Source organism: Camelus ferus, chromosome 21 (assembly GCF_009834535.1).
Source record: "Camelus ferus isolate YT-003-E chromosome 21, BCGSAC_Cfer_1.0, whole genome shotgun sequence".
NCBI lineage: Eukaryota > Metazoa > Chordata > Mammalia > Artiodactyla > Camelidae > Camelus > Camelus ferus.
Window position 1 is genome coordinate 6550585 of NC_045716.1, and position 17446 is coordinate 6568030.

At 45.7% G+C, this 17446-nt stretch overlaps 1 protein-coding gene across 2 annotated transcripts in view; it reads right to left on the reverse strand.

The window, feature by feature from the left end:
- BRINP2 (BMP/retinoic acid inducible neural specific 2) overlaps positions 1-17446 on the reverse strand; it is a 108694-nt gene that overhangs the window by 45391 nt on the left and 45857 nt on the right. For both annotated transcript variants that reach the window (XM_032463679.1, XM_032463678.1), the window contains exon 2: positions 4540-4886. In XM_032463679.1, coding sequence (XP_032319570.1) covers positions 4540-4808 — 269 coding nt within the window. In that variant the 5' untranslated portion in view covers positions 4809-4886. The remainder of the gene's footprint in view (positions 1-4539; positions 4887-17446) is intronic.

Here is a 17446-nt window from a genome sequence, read left to right on the forward strand (position 1 = left end):
TAATTTTAATTTATTCTTTCCGAGTTTTAAGTGTTTCATCATAGTGGCTTGGATTTTTTCCAATTCCATGATTATCTCTCTATTAAAGCCTTAATACAAAAAGAAATTAAAAAAAAAAAAACCAGACTGCTCATTACTTTGATTTGTAGCAAAGAGAGAATAGAACATTACCGCTAGAGTGTTTCGAGAAACCATATTTACATTTGCATCAGCTCAATTTAGGTGCCTGATTAGGTTGCGTGTTATGATGAAGATGCACTTACCAGTCAAAGGGAAGTGGCATGGTCTAGAGTAATGAGCAGGAGACTTCAAGTCAGGAGCTCTGAGTACTATTTCTGGCTGTGACTGCTACCTCTCTGACCTTGAACAAGTCCGTCTCACTGCCTTGAACCCTAATAGCTCCCATTAGCCTCATAGGGCTGCTGTGAGAGGTTGATCACTTAAGTGTTTGTTGCAGTGGGGGCTTTAGAGCGGAGTAAAGGCGGGTAGTTGGGGGTCACAAGTGGAACTGGAGAACCTCTGCTCTTACAGCTCTTACTGCTAGCCTGTTATGAGGCGGTGTCTGAGAAGTGGGCTGATTACTCAGATCTTGGTCTGACTGGGCTTGAGGATATGCTGAGAGGCTGGCTAATGGAATTTAAAAGCTTGCCAAAAATTGGATGAGACAGCCAAGCACACTGTGTTATTTAGGAAGGTTCAACATGAATGTATATTGTCTCTCTGCTTGTAATGGTGCCATCTTGGCATTGTTCACATCATCTCTGAGACCAAGGATCTGGCAGTGACCAGTGACCTGCTTCTGTAGGACGTCTTAAGGAAGGCCTGCTCAGTTGGCAATCCCTTACTTTAGGGGAAAGATCTTCACCTGTGGAGACTCTAAAATATGCTGGAAATGCTCCAGCTCTTTCTGGTAGCCCACAAGACCAGTAAGAGTGTGCCCCAGAGAAGATTCATTCATTCTCCCAGCAGAGAGACAGATAGACAGAGTTAAAGTTAACATACTTTAAAAAGGAAAGCAAGAGAACATGTTTTTCCTCCTAATACAAGTTGTCCCATGCTAAGCCCTCAGCAGATGTCATCACAAAGATGGCACCCATGGCTCTCACCTCATTATAATTTTCTCATTGGTTAATATTTGTTGAGGATACCCTAGTAATAGGTAATATTTATTAAGCATGCTTCTAAGAGTTCCACATCAATTAACTCACTTAATTTCATGCCAATCCATTAGGCAGGTGCTATTAGTGTCCTAATTTTACAAATAAGGAAACTGGGAAACAACGAAATTAAATAATTTGCCCAACATTACACATCTAGTAAGCTGCAGCTCCAGGAATAGAGCCCAGGTCATCTGGCTCCAGAACCTTCCCTCGGAAGCACCTTCGCCTACAAGAATACAAACGTGAAATGGAGAGAGCAGCAGTCCCTGGGGACACATGGTTAGAGAGGCCAGAGCTCTTCTGGGATGACCAGTTACCTCCTCCAAGTGGGAGCACAGTCTGATATCCAAGTAAGAATAGCTGGGATGTGGAGCTTAATATTAGAACCTGGTTGTCTAATTGTTACAATGTTAGAAGGCAAGAAGGGTCTCTCTTCTGCTGTGCGAGAAAGCATCATGTAATTCTGCACCAAATATTCTAGCCCTACTGGAAAGTCTTCTTCCCCCATCACGGTCCATCTCCTTCCTTATATAGAAAGCACATGCGGATGCCATCTGAATTTTAGGTACCAAAAGCTTTCTTACAGAATTGAATAAAAGACTAATTCTGTTCAAGATCCTATATTTTACCACAGATCATTTCTGACATTCTCTGCAAGCTTTTTCTCCCCCTGCCCTTCTGGACAAAATGCCCTTCTAGTCACTGGGGATGACCTTCAGTGGATATTTCACCAGTTTTCTGTGACCCGCTCTAGTTAGAGAAAGCAAGGTCTTGAACTTGCCAGAGGGAACTGCCCCTAGAGACAAAAAGGGAAGGGATTAGAGCGAGTTCCCAGGGGGACAATACGGAGTCCTGCATTTCCCTGGGTCCACCGCTTTGCTTGAGAACTGGAGGCAGGACTCCCAGAATGCTCCGGGAGCAGCCGCGGGGGACCACTCTCTGGTCGTCCCACCAAGGGGTCGCAAATGAGAACGCCACAGTCCTGTTAGAATGACTGGTTACTGTTTCCCCAAGTACAGGTTCATGTGCAATAAGTGACCCCAGAGAAACAGACTGGCACATGGTAAGAGCCTGTCACATTAAATGATCAAAAAACCATTACTGCCTGATAGAACGGTGGTCGGCGCACAGTGATTACAGACACTCCCCATGGGCTAGCTCCAAGCGGCTGCTCAGGCATTTGGGGGCTGCCAGGCTTGGGGCTGGGGCTTGATGAGAAGAAAAACCTATTGAGGGGAGAAGGAAACTGGTGCTTCACCCCCAATAGCCCTTTGATGTGAACAGTGGTGTTGGGATTCCCAGCCCAACGTTTTAGTTCCAATATACTTTAAATATATATATATTTTGGTGATAACAGTGTTTTTGAAAGATCTGGGATAAACAGTCTGAGGTAAGTTCAATCTTGTTTTCCTGGACTGAAAGGATTCACTACTTAAATACATTCTAGGGTGGATGTTCTCTCTCTCTCTCTCTTTTTTTGGGGGGGTGGGGGGAGATGGAAAAAGAAATTCTTGGATAAAGAGGAACATCACCTGGAATGTGCCTTATGGAAAATTTGTGGGACGCAGTCTAGTGTCTTATACATGTACTGAGAGTCGAGGTAACCTCTTCTGTCTGCCTACTTGTGCCGGAGCAGGTGTTAGCTCAGCCACTCCCAGCCTGAGCTGGCTGCTCTCTGCCTCAGTGGCCCTGTGTGAATTTCCACTCTAGTCTTTGGAGGAGAGCAGGGACCAGAGCCACTGAAGCAGACAGTGTGAACCGCAATCCCTTCTAAGGCCAGATTGGAAAGAAATGGCCTGAAAGGAGGGCAGGCTATTCCTGAGAGCAGGATTTTGTGACTACATACCTCTGCACCCATGAAGCACCAGCCCTTCAAATACCTCGTCTTGGCCCTTTGTCTGCATCGGTGTGTGGGATCCATGTACCAGCAGAATGGCCTCTGTAAACAGCTGCCCTTACCCTGGGAATCTCCCGGTGCTAAATACCTTAAAACCTGAAAACCTTATTTCTGAGAGCCTGTTCTAAACTAAATGGACTGCACGGTTACTGCAGAAGTTAAAAAAAAAAAAAACAACTCTCAGAAACAGAAAAATATAATTTCTTTAAGTATATTTAAGAACCTAGACTCTGGAGTCTGACCACTTGGGAGCTAATTCTGCCTTCACTATTTGCTCTGTGCCCCTTAGCAAGTTCCTTAATGTCTCTGGACCCCAATTTCCTCATGTTGAAAAAGGGGAGAATAATTGTTCTTCCAACAGAGGATTGTCAGGAGCATTAAATGAGCTCACGTACGTAAGGCATGTAAAGTGCTGGGTCTAGCAAAAGGGCTGAAACATTTAGCACATTCGTATGACTAGGAACGCATGGGCCCAAGGTTAGCAATAGCAACCTCTAGGTGCTAAAAGAATAGGTGACTTTCCAGCCTTGTTTCTCTTTGTACTTTTCGTATATTCTCTCCTCCCGCAGCACCCCCCTCCTTTTTCATATATTCCTCCTCTTTGTGTGTGTCTCTCTCTTGTATTAGAAATTAATCTGTAATCAGAAAATGAATGTCTTTGATAAAAGAAAAAAATTCCAGCAAAGCTCCCAGGATTGTCTGAAGACTACAGTCAAAGTAAAGAGAAAGTGGGGGTGATGCTAAGGGGGCGAATGGGCAGAGGGATGAAAGGGAAGTTTGAACTCAGGGTGCACTTGAGAGAGCCCTGAGGTTCGCTGGGTTGCCCGAGGTTGGGGTTTTGAGGAGCTTTTTGCTTTGGAAGTGCTGGTCCAGCAGCCAGGAATCTGTGCCTGCTTCACCCCTCCTCAGGTGGACCAGACAGGTCCCATGTTTGACTTTCAGCTCTGATGCACCTGAGGACGAGCCTGAGGGGCAGGGAAGGGCCAGCCCATTCGCATGCACAAGGCCCCCGGAGGCTGTGGTGCTGACCGTGGTGAAGGGCAGGCCCGTCCCTGCCCCTGCTGGGCTCCCCGCACCTCTAAGGCAGGAGCTGGGGCTGCCCTTCCTTCATTTACATGTCTAGGTAATTACAACTCATAAAAGTACCTCACCCATTAGTTAAAACTTGGCCCCAGCATTTGACTCTGACCTCCCGCAGCAGTGCGGGCCACATGCTGACTCGATGCCGCCTGATTTGTCCTCAATTTATAAGCAGCACAACCTATAAATAGAAACCCTTTTGCTAAGTTCCCCAGGAGGCATCAGCAGGTTTTCCAGCTTGCATGTGTTTTCTTCTTTCTTTTTTTTTAAAAAGCCAACATGGCAGGCTTACTCTCCCCGCCTGCGGCCCCTCCGCTATGCGGTCTGTGGCCTGCCAGCTGGCTGGGCGGGTGGGGCCGCGAGCACACACCCAGGTTGGGTTCCCGGGGAAGCCCCACTCACCTGTAGATCCTGTACCTCGTGGTGAAACCCTGGCGGTAGCGCTCCACGAAGTCGGCATACTCCTGCGCGCGGTGGAAGGGGCCCCGGTCTGTGAGCAGCCAGTCCAGGGGCGGCTGGCCGGCGGGGGAGGCACGATGCTCGGGGACCACAGCGGCCGCCGTGGCCGAGACAGCCAGCACCCAACCGGGGAGGCCCAGGGCCAGCAGGGTTGCCCACGGGGCCGCCGCCGGCCGGAGCCCTCTAAACCGAGTGCCGCACTGCCACCTCATGCTTCTCCCGGGAGGTTGGTTTCTTCATTCTCTCGCCACCCTCTCCCGCTCTGAGCCGCTCCTCCAGGGCTCCTGGAACTGAAAAGCACAACACGGACATGTCAGTTGCACACCCCGTTCTGACCCCCAGGGCCTGTGAACATCAAAGCACGCGGGCAGGACCCATTCTCCAAATCTTTGAGTAACACATCTTCGTTCTAGGCATTGAGCTAAGAGTTGATGTATATTTCACTTAATTCTTAAAACAATCACCATTTTAAGTGAAATTAGCTAGAAAGAGAAAGAAAAATATCCCATGGTATCACTTACATGTGGAATCTAAAAAAATTAAAAGGACACAAATGAACTTATTTACAAAACAGAGACAGACTCACATAGAAAACAAACTTACGGTTACTAGAGGGGAAAGGGAGTGGAAAGGGATAAATTGGTAGTTCGGGATTTGCAGATACTGACTACTATATATAAAACAGATAAACAACAAGTTTCTACTGTATGGCACAGAGAACTATATCCAGTACCTTGCAATGGCCTATAATGAAAAATAATGTGAAAAGAAATACGTAAGTACATGTATAAATGAATCACTATGCTGTACACCAGAAATTAACACAACATTGTAAACTGACTATAGCTCAACTAAAAAAAAATCCTACAGGAAACAGCATTGTCATCATTTTACAGATGAGAGAAGATGAGGTTTAGAGATGAAGAAAGTTGCTTAAGCTCATGCAGCTTTTAAGTAGAGAGCAGACTTCTGAACTCAGATCGTCTAATCCTTAACCCTTACAGTGTGTTTCTTCCTTGTGTCCTGTGTAGACCTAACACCACCCACTTCTGTCTTCCTCTCTCAGGAATGTTCACTGTGCTTCAGAAACAGCCTCACGGGTGGTGTGCTGTCCTAGAAACTTGATGGGAGGCAAATAACAACCCCAGTTTTTCGGATGGTGAATTGTGGGCAGAGGAGTGACGTTCTCTCACTGCTATGAAGCTGGGTGAGCTTGGGCAAATCACATCCCGTCTCTGGGTTTAGTTAATGCTTAGAGAAAGTAAAGAGACTGGACTAGATTATGTCTAAGACCCTTTCTAGCTTTGAACATCTAACCCGTTCTTTTACAAAAAGCCACGCAGGGATGGTGTTAGAATGAGAAAGCAGATTGCCCTATTGCTGTCATCAGAGAGCAGACCCCCAAACACACGGATACCCGTCATGCTCTCTTTCTCCTCACTGTGTAGCATAAAAGCTGTGTATCCTCCTCTCCTAGCTCCTGGGAGCACACAGTAGGCCTTCAAAGACCCTTCCTGAAGGAATGGATGAGTGCATTCCTGCCCTGCCCTCTCTGAGTTGGAGGGAAGGTGCCAGGAAAGAAGTCAGACTTTGGATTTCAAAACACCTGGCTGCCTGCAACTCACCACAGGCCTTGGATTTCCAGTGCCCGCACTTCTCTGAGGATGACTAGTCACCTTAATAAACCTGTGGGCAGATGCACAGGGCCAACTCAATCCTGTGGGGGTTCTTGCAATCACACTCCCTTCTGTCTTCAATGTGCAACCCATTTTGTCAGAGTCTCGCCCATCTCCCCTCACCTGTACCAACCGGCGTGTGCTAGAATGACTTCCAGTCCCCAACACCTGTAACTTGTGGCTCTGAGGACTTTCTCTGGCTGCCAAAGTCCGGAGATGGGCTCCCTGGGGATAAAGCAATTCCCCGGCACTCCCAGACTCCTGGAAGGTCAGGTAAAGTGGGCTTCAGCTTTTGACTCACACCAGCTCCGCAGGCTCCCAGGGCACCCTGGAATGGCTCCAGTTCACCACCAGACTGCCCCTGGACCAACGTGAACCCCAACGTGAAGAGGCTGCAGCCAAGATTAATCCTGGGCACTCCCCGCCTAACACCTGGCCTGAGTCTGAGAGATCCGAGCCTCGGCATTTGTACAAGATGCTTTCAAAAGAGTTGCGGGGTCTTCTGGTAAGGATGGAGCGACAGCAGCCTGAGCGCCTAGACCTTCAGAGTCACTCCTCCACTCCACTGACCACCTACTATGTGCCGGGTGATTCTTAGAAGTTGCCCCCTGGTTACTTCTCACAGTAAGTTTATACTGTTAGCATTATTATTGCACGTTTCCATTTCCCTGAAACTCAGAGGCGTTGAGCTAGGAAGATGCAAATGCAGAATATGAACCTAGATCTGGTTCCATGTCCAGACTTTGCCAAAGAATGCTTTGCTGACTAAGGCACAAGAGCAGGCAGCAAGACAGACCTGAGCTTAATGAGCTGGGGGAGAGAGGGGCGGAAGGAAGAATAATGATGAGGCAACACCTGCCCACCCGCATCTTAAAACCTGTTATAAAATTCCAATAACTAACTGGGTGATACCGCACAGGAAGTGGGCGGCAGATTAATGAAACAAAACAACTAGCGGGTAGGGGATGGACTATTTATACATAATATTGGGAAATTAGTTCCAGATGGATTAAAATATTAAATATAAAAAAAAAAGAAGGAAAAAACATTCCCAAGTATTTTTATAAGAAGTAGGCATTACTTTTAAACCAGAGGAAAAAAGAGCTATGAACTAAAAGGAGGAATCAGCCTTGCACGTGGAGGGTAGGCATTCTTTTTATGGCACGTAATCTGACGAGGATGCCCAAAATATTTCTCATTTAATCATCCATGCATCCATTGCTTGAGAAACATAAATGAAGGACTCCTAAGTGCCAGACACTCTGCTTTCATATTCAGAAAGCAAGTGCTCATTGCATTGTCTGAAACGCTACCTACTGTTTGAGATTAATTCCTCTTATAAAATATCATTGTGCATTTAAAGGCATAATGATGGAAGCCTATTTTGGAGACTGGGGCTGCTTGCCACAGCAGGCCAAGGCAGCAAACACAGTAAGGTGGACAAGCACTGACCCAGAGGGAAGGACGCAGAATGCAGGTTTCTAAAATGGTCCACAAGATTCCTGAGCCCTTTTGTGCATGGCCTATCTAATCCCCTCTCCTTGAGTACAAGCAGGAGCTGTGAATATAATGGGATACTCCTCCCATGATCAGGTTACTAATAAGCTGGCTTTGAGTTAATCAAAAGGAAAAGTATCTTGGGTGAGCCTGGCCTAATCAGGTGAGCCTCTAAAAGAAGGTGAAGTGTCAGAGAGGCAGGCTTCGGCTGGCCTGGAAGAAAGCAAACAGCCATACTGTGTATGGCCTATGGGAGCCCTGCTTCCAGCAAGAGACTGCGGGTGGCCTCTAGGAACTGAATGCAATTCCCAATCGACAGCCAGTAAGGAAACAGGAACCTCAGCCGTCCACCACAAGAAAACCAATTCTGCCAACAACCCCAGGGGCCTGGAAGAGAATCCTGAGCCCCAGATTAGAATTGCTTCCCTGACTGGCACCTTGATTTCTGTCTGGTGAGACCCTGAGCAGAGGACCCAGCTAACCTGTACCTGGACTCCTGACCCATAGAAACTGCAAGTGAATTGGTATTGCTTTATGTGTAAGTTTGTCATAATCTTTTACACAGCAATCAAAAGATAATACAGGCACGTAGAAGACAATGATACTTCTCTCCTATTCTGCACAAATTCTGGCCTGGTGAGGGCTCTCAGTGCTTCCCGAAGAAGACTAGCAGTTATTCTTGGCATGAGAGAAAGCCAGTGTGGCAATTTCTTGAGCAGAATGATAATGATCATATCCCCTAAATCTGATCACCTCCCCTGAGTCATACTACATCACCCTTGCCTAGATAATGAACCCTCTCAAGTTCAGAGGCCAGGTCTTTGTTTTTACAAAAGATTCCAACATTCACACATAGTCTTCAAAAATAAGTGATGAATCACAAATGATGAATGCTGGAGAGGGTATGGAGAAAAGGGAACCCTCCTACACTGTTGGTGGGAATGTAATTTGGTGCAGCCATTATGGAGAACAGTATGGAAGTTCCTTAAAAAATTGAAAATAGACTTACCATGTGACCCAGCAATCCCACTCCTGGCCATATAACAGGAGAAAACACTGATTCAAAAAGATACATGCACCCCAATATTCATAGCAGCACTATTTGCAGTAGTCAAGACATGGAAACAACCTAAATGTCCATTAACAGATGACTAGATAAAGAAGTTGTGGTATACTTATACAGTGGAATACTACTCAGTCATAAAAAATGAAATAATACTATTTGCAGCAACATGGATAGACCTAGGGATTATTACACTAAGTGAAGTAAGTCAGACAGAGAAAGACAAATATATGATATCACCTATATGTGAAACTTAAAAAATTATAAAAATGAAATTTTTTTTTACAAAACACAGACTCACCGACATAGAAAATAAACTTATGGTGACCAAAGGGGAAAGGAGGAGAGGGATAAATTGAGAGTTTGGGATTAGCAGATGCAAACTACATAAAATAGATAAATAACAAGGCCCTACTGTATAGCACAGGAAATGTATTCAATATCTTATAATAACCCATAATGGGAAAGAATATATATGTATAACTGAATCACTATGCTGTATACCAGAAACTAACACAATACTGTAAATAAACTATATTTCAATTAAAAAAATAAGTGATGAATCAGTTCCGTGGGTTTCATGGAGGGATCACTGTGAGCTGGTGACAACGTGTGGCCTTGGCCCAGCCACTGAACCTCTTGGTGGCCTGTGCTGTAACACAGAGGTGGTAGCCACCCCTCCCCTGCTACTCGAGAGTTTTCTAAGGACAGGTGAGAGCATGTGTATGAAAAGCTGTGTGCTCTCTGAAAGAAGCGAGCTATATTAAGTCAGCGTGTGCTTGTCATTCTTTGTTTGCAATCATGCTTTTTCAGGGCTCACAATGTGCTGGAACCTTCCTGGTTATATAGGAGTATCAGCTTTAGCATCAAATGGTTTTGATTGCCGGGCCGGGTCTGCTGAGCACAGCAAGAACGCCTGAATTCTGTGCTGACGGCTCCTCTGAAAAACCTGGCCTCGGGATCACGTGGTTTCCATTTCACTGGTTTTCTTCAGGATCTGAAGACATTTTGACTAAAAAAAAAAAATCTCTTTCTAAGTAAGAAAAGTTTTAAAGAGGTTTCAAAATTTTCATTAAAAATAAAACCCCTAGAACTTGTTCCTTCACCTTAAAAAAAAAAAAAAAAGACAAAATAATTGCTGCATTGACAGTTGTGTAAAAATTAGAGTTTTTAAGGAGAATAGCTTTTGGCCATTTCCTACTTATTCTCCACAAATAATGTCACTAGAAACTTTGTAACAGCAACCTGTCCAGCAAATGTTTACCGTTTACAGAAATAGACTCACAGACATAGAAAACAAACTGTGGTTACCAGGGGAGAAAGGCGGTGGGGAGGGATAGATTAGGAGTTTGGGATTAATAGACACACATTACTATATATAAACTAAACAACACAGACGTACTGTGTAGCACAGGGAACCATATTCAATTCTTGTAATGAGCTGTAATGGAAAAGAATCTGAAAAATATATATATATATGTATATGTATAACTGAATCGCTTTGCTGTGCATATGAAACTAACACTGTGAACTGACTGCACTTCAATAAAAAGTAAGAATTTAAAAAAATAATGTAAAATTAAAAAAAAGAAATTCAAAAAAATTTGAACTATTTAGATTCTCCTGACTTCTGCTGGTAACGCTAATGTTCATCAGGTTAAAACAATTAGCGCCTTTCCCATACCGCCTCCACGTAGTTCTTCGGTCCTGAGACTGGCTGTGAAAGTAAACCTTCGGGTTACATGTGAGTGTATTAAGGTCATGGCTAAGCTAGCTCCTTGTGGAAAGAATTCTAAATTTACTTGTGAAAGCCAAATAATTTCATTTACTTAGACCACACTCAAGACGGAGCTTTACATCTGCACGAATAATAAATTAGCTTTGGACCAAAGGTACGTACAGTAAGTTCTGGGTTTTCCTTTGTCTGTTAGCTCAGACCTGTTAATTAAGCCATGAATTCAATGGGCTCCAGTTTTGTCAACAGAAAAAGTCAAGGGTAGACAAAGTCACATGAGCAGTAGGCAGCTCTGTCTTCAAAATGGAAGAGATTTTATGGATCAGACCTCCACCACTCCGAGATCATCACCCAGCCCTCCTGCTCCATCTCCACGTGTGCGAGCTGTGTCAACAGAGCCACTGGGATTTGGGGCACCAGCTGCTCATGTGCTCGGTCTGGGCAAGTGAGATAGAAGTAGAGTTTTCTCTTTGAAAATTATTGTGCAGAGGAGAGATAACGTGTTGGAGGAGGTAAGGACATGGCTAAGCTATGGTTAGAGACCAGAAGAAAAGGAGAAACCGATATGAAATTAGTATTATGATTAACAAAATTGTCATTAATAAATACCGGCCTTTATCTTTTTTTTTAACTTTTTTTTAAATTGAGGTATAGTCAGTTTACAATGCTGTGTCAATTTCTGGTGTACAGCATAATGTTTTAGTCATACATATACATACATGTTTATTTTCATATTTTTTTTCATTATAGGTTACTACAAGATGTTGAATATAGTTCCCTGTGCTGTACAGTAGAAACCTGTTGTTTATCTGTTTTATATATAGTAGTTAGTATCTTCAAATCTTGAACTCCCAATTTATCCCTTCCCACCCTCTTCCCCCCTGGTAACCATAAGTTGTCTATCATTTTATATTTGTGTGGGAGTTGCTGCTAATGGAGCACAGATAATAAAATGGCACTTAATCTTTGTTTCCCAGATTTTAGGTTCCCTTTTAACAGATGAGAACACTGAGGCCGGGAATAAATCAGTGAGTTGCCCAAGGTCCTGACTGTCAGGGGCAGATCCAGGTCTGATTTCTCTACATCCCACAATATTCACAAATCACTGCGCTATTTACATGACCTACAGCTATACAAACATGCAGGCTTCACGACTTTCAAGTCAGTAACCTTGAGAGCAAGTCCCTTCCCTCTCTTTGGTCATCAGTCAGATGATTGAAGAGGTAAGATGACCCCTATGGTCCCGCCCAATGCTGAAATTCCTTAATGCTATGCACATAAAGGGGGCACAAATAGAAGGGAAGAGGCATTGAGATTTTAGTCTTTTTGGGGAGGAGCTCTGTGTTTTAGAAAGGGAGTCAAGCATACGAGAAGTGAGGGATAAAGCAGAAATCCTTGCCTGTTGGAGCAGTGACATTTATTAAAGTGATTAGGCAGTGACATTAAATAAGTTTTCAAGCCATTTGCATGGTTAATTGGTCAACTCTATTGAAGAGACGTTTTCTTGAAGAAGTCTGAGGGTGTCAGTGGTAAAAACCCACAGAAAGGGCTATTTGTTCTTGTCACCCACAACGTCTTGATGTGAAACCTCCTGCTTTGGCTAGAAAGGGACGGGAGACAGGAGAAATGACAGGACATTCTGGGGTGAGGATTCCTAAAGGGGAGGGTAGATATGGCGTGCTATCCGTTCAGATTACTAACTTTTATTCTCCTCTCTTGTTGGGATGACCTGCCAGTCTCAGCAGACCCTAACCACGGCACTTTTACCCCTATAATGTGCTCCTGGTTGCGCTTCAGAGAGCTCCAGCAGTGCAATCGTTCTCTGCGTGCACCCGGGCAGATGTTACACCCCGACTGTCACCAGCCTCCCCAGGCTCTGGGATATGACCTTCAGTGTCACCCCCAGAAGTGGCATGGAACTAGCAAGGCACACTTGATGCATTTCCCCACTGCTAGGCTTCAAACAGGAGAGGCACGTGGACAGGTGAAAGGACTTGCTGGAGAGATCATTCCACAAGAAAGCAGAAGGGAAACTCAGGTATCCTGTCTCCAAAACCTATAACTCAGCTCTCCTCACCCTCCTTCACCTCTGTCCATCAGACAGTTTCTGTGCACTAGGACTGTTTTAGGTGATGGTGGTAAATCTGATGAACAAGATAGACTGGCCCTCAGGGAGCATGAACAGAATGTAGGACTTGACAATCCAATAATGAGCTTAAAAGAGTAATATTCTGTCTCCTCCCTCCCACCCCCCACACCCTCCCAAACACACACTAAGCTTTAGTGGCAGCAGCCCTCATACGTTCCATCCCCTCAGGGCCCCAGATCTATAGGTTTCTGCTGTGTGATAGCCAGCCCTTCACTCATCAAAGACGGGGTTCATTTGTCAGTGACAGGCTTCAGAACTGCCTGCCGGGCATCCTTGGCACTTTCTTTGGGGAGACGGGCTGACAAGCTTGCCCAGAGCCTTGCCCAATAAAGCCCAGGCCACGGTGTACAGACCAGGATATGGCCCCACCCCACCCCCCAGGGCCCAGGGCTTCCCTTGAGGTCACGGGGGTCTCCAGAAAAGAGGAAGACGGCACTGCAGATCAAACAGAACCTCTACGGGAACATTTGCACACTTCAAAGCCTTTCAAACCTGATCTCCATGCAGACTAACCTTCCTCAAAACCATTTTCATTACACTCCTTCATCATGAAACCCCTGCAGCAACTTGCGGCCCTGAGAACACACCTGCCTTCCTCTGCCAGGCACCGTGACCCCCACCAGCCGCTGGGTAGTGGAGGCGCCAGGGGCATGGACCATGGAGCCAGAGCGCCTGGCTTCCCATGCTGGCTCCACTTTGAGGCCTCAGCTTCCTCTTCTGTTAGGAAGAAGAGTGATCATAAAAGCGTCTCCTCACAGGGCGTGGGGGTTAAATGCGTTAGTGTCTGTAAAGCCCTAAGAAGCGCCCGGCCTGTGCTGAGTGAGTACGTTCACTGTCCCTTCCTCCAACGCTTCAACGTCGGTTCTTAAAGCCCGGAAAGAGTCCATAGGCACCAACCACCTCGTGCAACGTGGGCTTTTGGTTTGTTTTGCTGCTGTTCTTGTTTACAGGTAAGGAGCCTGAGGAGGTAAAGCCTCTGCTCAGAATGTGTCCTCATTAGCCCCCTGGGGGCCTCTTCAGGTCACTCCGAGTGACCCCACGTCCTCCTGTCACACCCTCCGTCGTTAATGACTGCAGACGTGGGCAGGCCTTTTGTCTTTAGCTGTGGCCTATGTCATGTGACCCCTGACAGCCTGGCTGTGGGCCCCACCATTGTGCTGACTCCTGCCTTCCTCTGCTCTCTGTGAGTCTGTATCTGCCCATCACATCTCGGAGACTCATTTTCTCCAAGAAGATAGCCTCTGTGTTGACTACTTGGTCACTTTGGTCCCTGACTAATTTCCACCTGATCAGGTCACGGAACTGGGGGCAAGGGGTAAGATCCTGGAGCGTCCCTGGCCCAGTGGATCTCAGCAGTGGAGTGGGTGTGGTGCGTGTGTCTGGTGTGGGGAGGAGAGGTCTGGAGACAAGGAGGGAAGGAAAGAGAGAAATAACTAGTATCTTGAATGTGGGTGTATGTATGTATTCTGGAATATTTCAGAAGCCCCTGAAGGAGACTTTGATATAACTCTCCAGCACCAGCCAGTGACGGAATCCCCTTCACGCTGTTCAACAGATGAAAGAACGCAGAGCCTCAGGGGTGCCATGAGTCTTTCCAGGTCACGCCACTGATTTGGGGCAAAACCAGGACTTGAACCTGGGTCTCTCAACACTAAGCCTAGAGCACATCTTGTCTTTATTTCACATGTCAGTAGGAAATTCAAACTTTCAGAAGCCAGAACCCAAGAGTTCCAGAGCTACCATCATCATCATCTCCAGTTATGTTTAGACATCAGATATTATGTGCCAGACACTGATCTAAAAACTTCCCATTCATTGGCTCATTTGATTCTCATAAAACCCTAGGAAGCTGATGTTGTTTGCTGTTATTATGCCCATTTAACAGAGGAGGAAACTTGAGAATAGAGAAGCCAATGATCTCCCAAGAAAGCTCTTAAGACAATCCAAATGGCCGATTAACCTCAGATCCACAGGCTCTGATAAGGGACCTGTGGTCACAGGTTAGCCTCAATTCCTCTAGGTCACTCTCATTTTACAAAAATGTTCACGGATTGATGAAAAGTCTAGAATCTTGAGGTACAAAGGCAAGATTCATCTAAAATCAATTTCCTGCCTTGGACAAAGACACTTAAGCCTTCTGTTTTGGGGGAAGTTGTGTGGCTCCTGTTTAGATGGCCTGTCAGCGTGGCCTTATGAGATGCCAGTTATAGTTCATGTGTACTGTCTTAAAAACCATAAGGTCAGACACATTCCCCCAGTCTGGGTCCTCCTGGTGGAAAAATTACAAACGTTGCTGTCCTGTGTGCCCCTGAGTTACAGTCCTCTTCCCCTAGACCCCCAAACCCAACTGAGCCTGTGCCCAAGTTCCCCAGCCCCTCCTTCCTGCCCAGTCTCAGAGTGGGCATCTAAGGCGTAAGGGGCTTGCATCCTTACTGGCTCTGGAATCCTCTGCTCTCAGCTCCCGACATCCTGTTGTAGGAGACAGACCTCCCAGAATTGCCTGCCCCTTTGTCTAATTCTGAATTGTCCCACCAGCTAATTATATATATTTCCCTCTCTATGTATTCTGTTACCAAGCTTGCCGGAATCATGCCACTTGGCCCCTGCCCCGGCTATACCCAGCCACCCCCTCAGGGTCCAGCTAGTGAAGCTGGCTTCGTCATCCTTCCGCAACCCCTGGCACACAGCTGGTTCCATCCTCCACAGAGGAAACCTTCTCTGTTCCTGCCTCCTTCCCACTGTCTGGCTTCCAATGCTGAAGCTCCCAGCTCACTTCCCAGCAGAGCCAGCCCCTGTTTAGGAGAGTTTAAGTGTTTCTCTCAGACCTGGGAAGCCAAAAGAAACCTCAGCCAACCACACAGAAACTGCTCATCACTGTGCAGGCTACAGTCCCGCGGCGGGGCTGACGAGCAGCTCTCCCTCCTGACCCACAGCCCTCACCGTTACTCTCGCTCTTGGCTTTCGGCCATGCCTGTCACTGAATCTGAACTCTTAGCCCAAGCTCTGCCCTATTGGGACCTTGGCACAGACCAGAATGTAAAATGATAATGCCCTGAGCTCTGCCAAACAGCACAGAGCTCCGGAGATGTTACAGATGCAGCTGTGACCAGCAAACAACATTGTTTCCGGGATTGTGTTTGTAAATATCTGAGTTGCCCCACAGCTTGTGGAATTAAATATAGATGCTACATCACAAACTCTAGCTAAAATAAACTATTGGCTGCTCAATGAATGCCAATAAGTACACTGAGAAAGGATCATTATCCCTTTCTGTAGCGTCGTCCAAGAAACCCAAACCTAAGTGGTTTCTGGGTTGTTTGTGTTTTGATGAAGGCGACTTTTCTCCCCAGTGGCCTTTTGCCTGGTACTGGCGGGCAGCCGGGGGGAGGGTGGCGTGAGGAGGAAAAGTGGGTGCAATTGTAAGTTTGCTGTGTTGGGTGTACTGTGTACGGGGTGGTGATAAGAGCCAACTCGGAGGTTACCAGGCAGACGAGGAAATCACTGTCAACCTTTTGGAACTGATGGCCTCAGGGCACCATTTCTAAAAGTATGGTCTGAGATCCACTTGTTGTTTGGAAAGGCTGTTTGATGGAGAGCAAGCTTCTCCATCACTGTGAGTCCCCTCTTCAGGTCTTGAGCCAAATGACCTGCCTTCCTTTACAATGATTTCTTCAGGTTCCTTGTATATTAGCAATCTCTTAAATTAACAATGGCAGGTTACCAGCGGCTGGTGTTCCTGCACTGAAGTCAGCACCTGCAAGAGTTTACTGGGCACTTGCTCTCCTTCCATCTTCAGCTGAGAAGGCTTATTGCCATGTAATCCTTTGTGTGGATGCAGCTCGCTCCGCCCCGCCTGGGTCACCAAAACCCCATTCTAGAGGGTGGTGCAAAATGAAGGTGTTTTGAAGTTCAGGCCTCTTCCATGTCATCCTGAGGAGTTAAGGTTTTTACTTGTGTTGATCATTTTGAATTTATGTAGTTGCTATGTTGTTGCCGATTTTGTTTGTTTTGTGTGTTTCTCTCCAGTTCTTTTAACAGCAAGCTCTTCCTCCACTCAGAGGTGGAACTGTAGACAGAGAGACTGCAGTGATTTGGACACTAGCTGGAAATCCTTGTGCAAAAAGGTTTCAGAGACTTCAATGGAAGAACCGGAGAAACTCTTTAAAAATCTTAATTCACACTTCATTCCGGCTCACACTGTTACTGACTACTTGAGCCATTTTTGACAAATTAAACCCTTTGTACGATGTGGTAATAAGTTTCCCACTTCCTTCCTTTTAGGAAAGTTAATAAATATCTACTCATTATTCCAACTAATGTTTACTGGACAAAGAACATTCCATTTAGCTAGAATATAAAATGCATGAAGGAGACTAGAGGAGAAAAAACTAGAAGGTAGTGCTTGGATTTCTTTGAGAGAAAAGCAAATCCTTGCTGTAATTTTCTCACGGCAAGCTATACTTAGCCAAAGCCACATTAGGAGGACTCTGTGCTGGCCAGGATTTGCAAATGTCCACAACTCAGTCGTAACTGAGGCTCGAATCAGCAACTTCCAAATCAAAATGGAGATTAAATTATTTTCAGCCTAATTTTGAATTGCGTCATTGATTTTTCAGTCCAAATCTTTGGAAAAAATACTATAAAGTAACTGTTAAAAATTTTTTAAATTAAATCACAGATTCCATTCCTCAAACATGGTAACAGAGAATGTAGTTAAGACAAAGCCAACC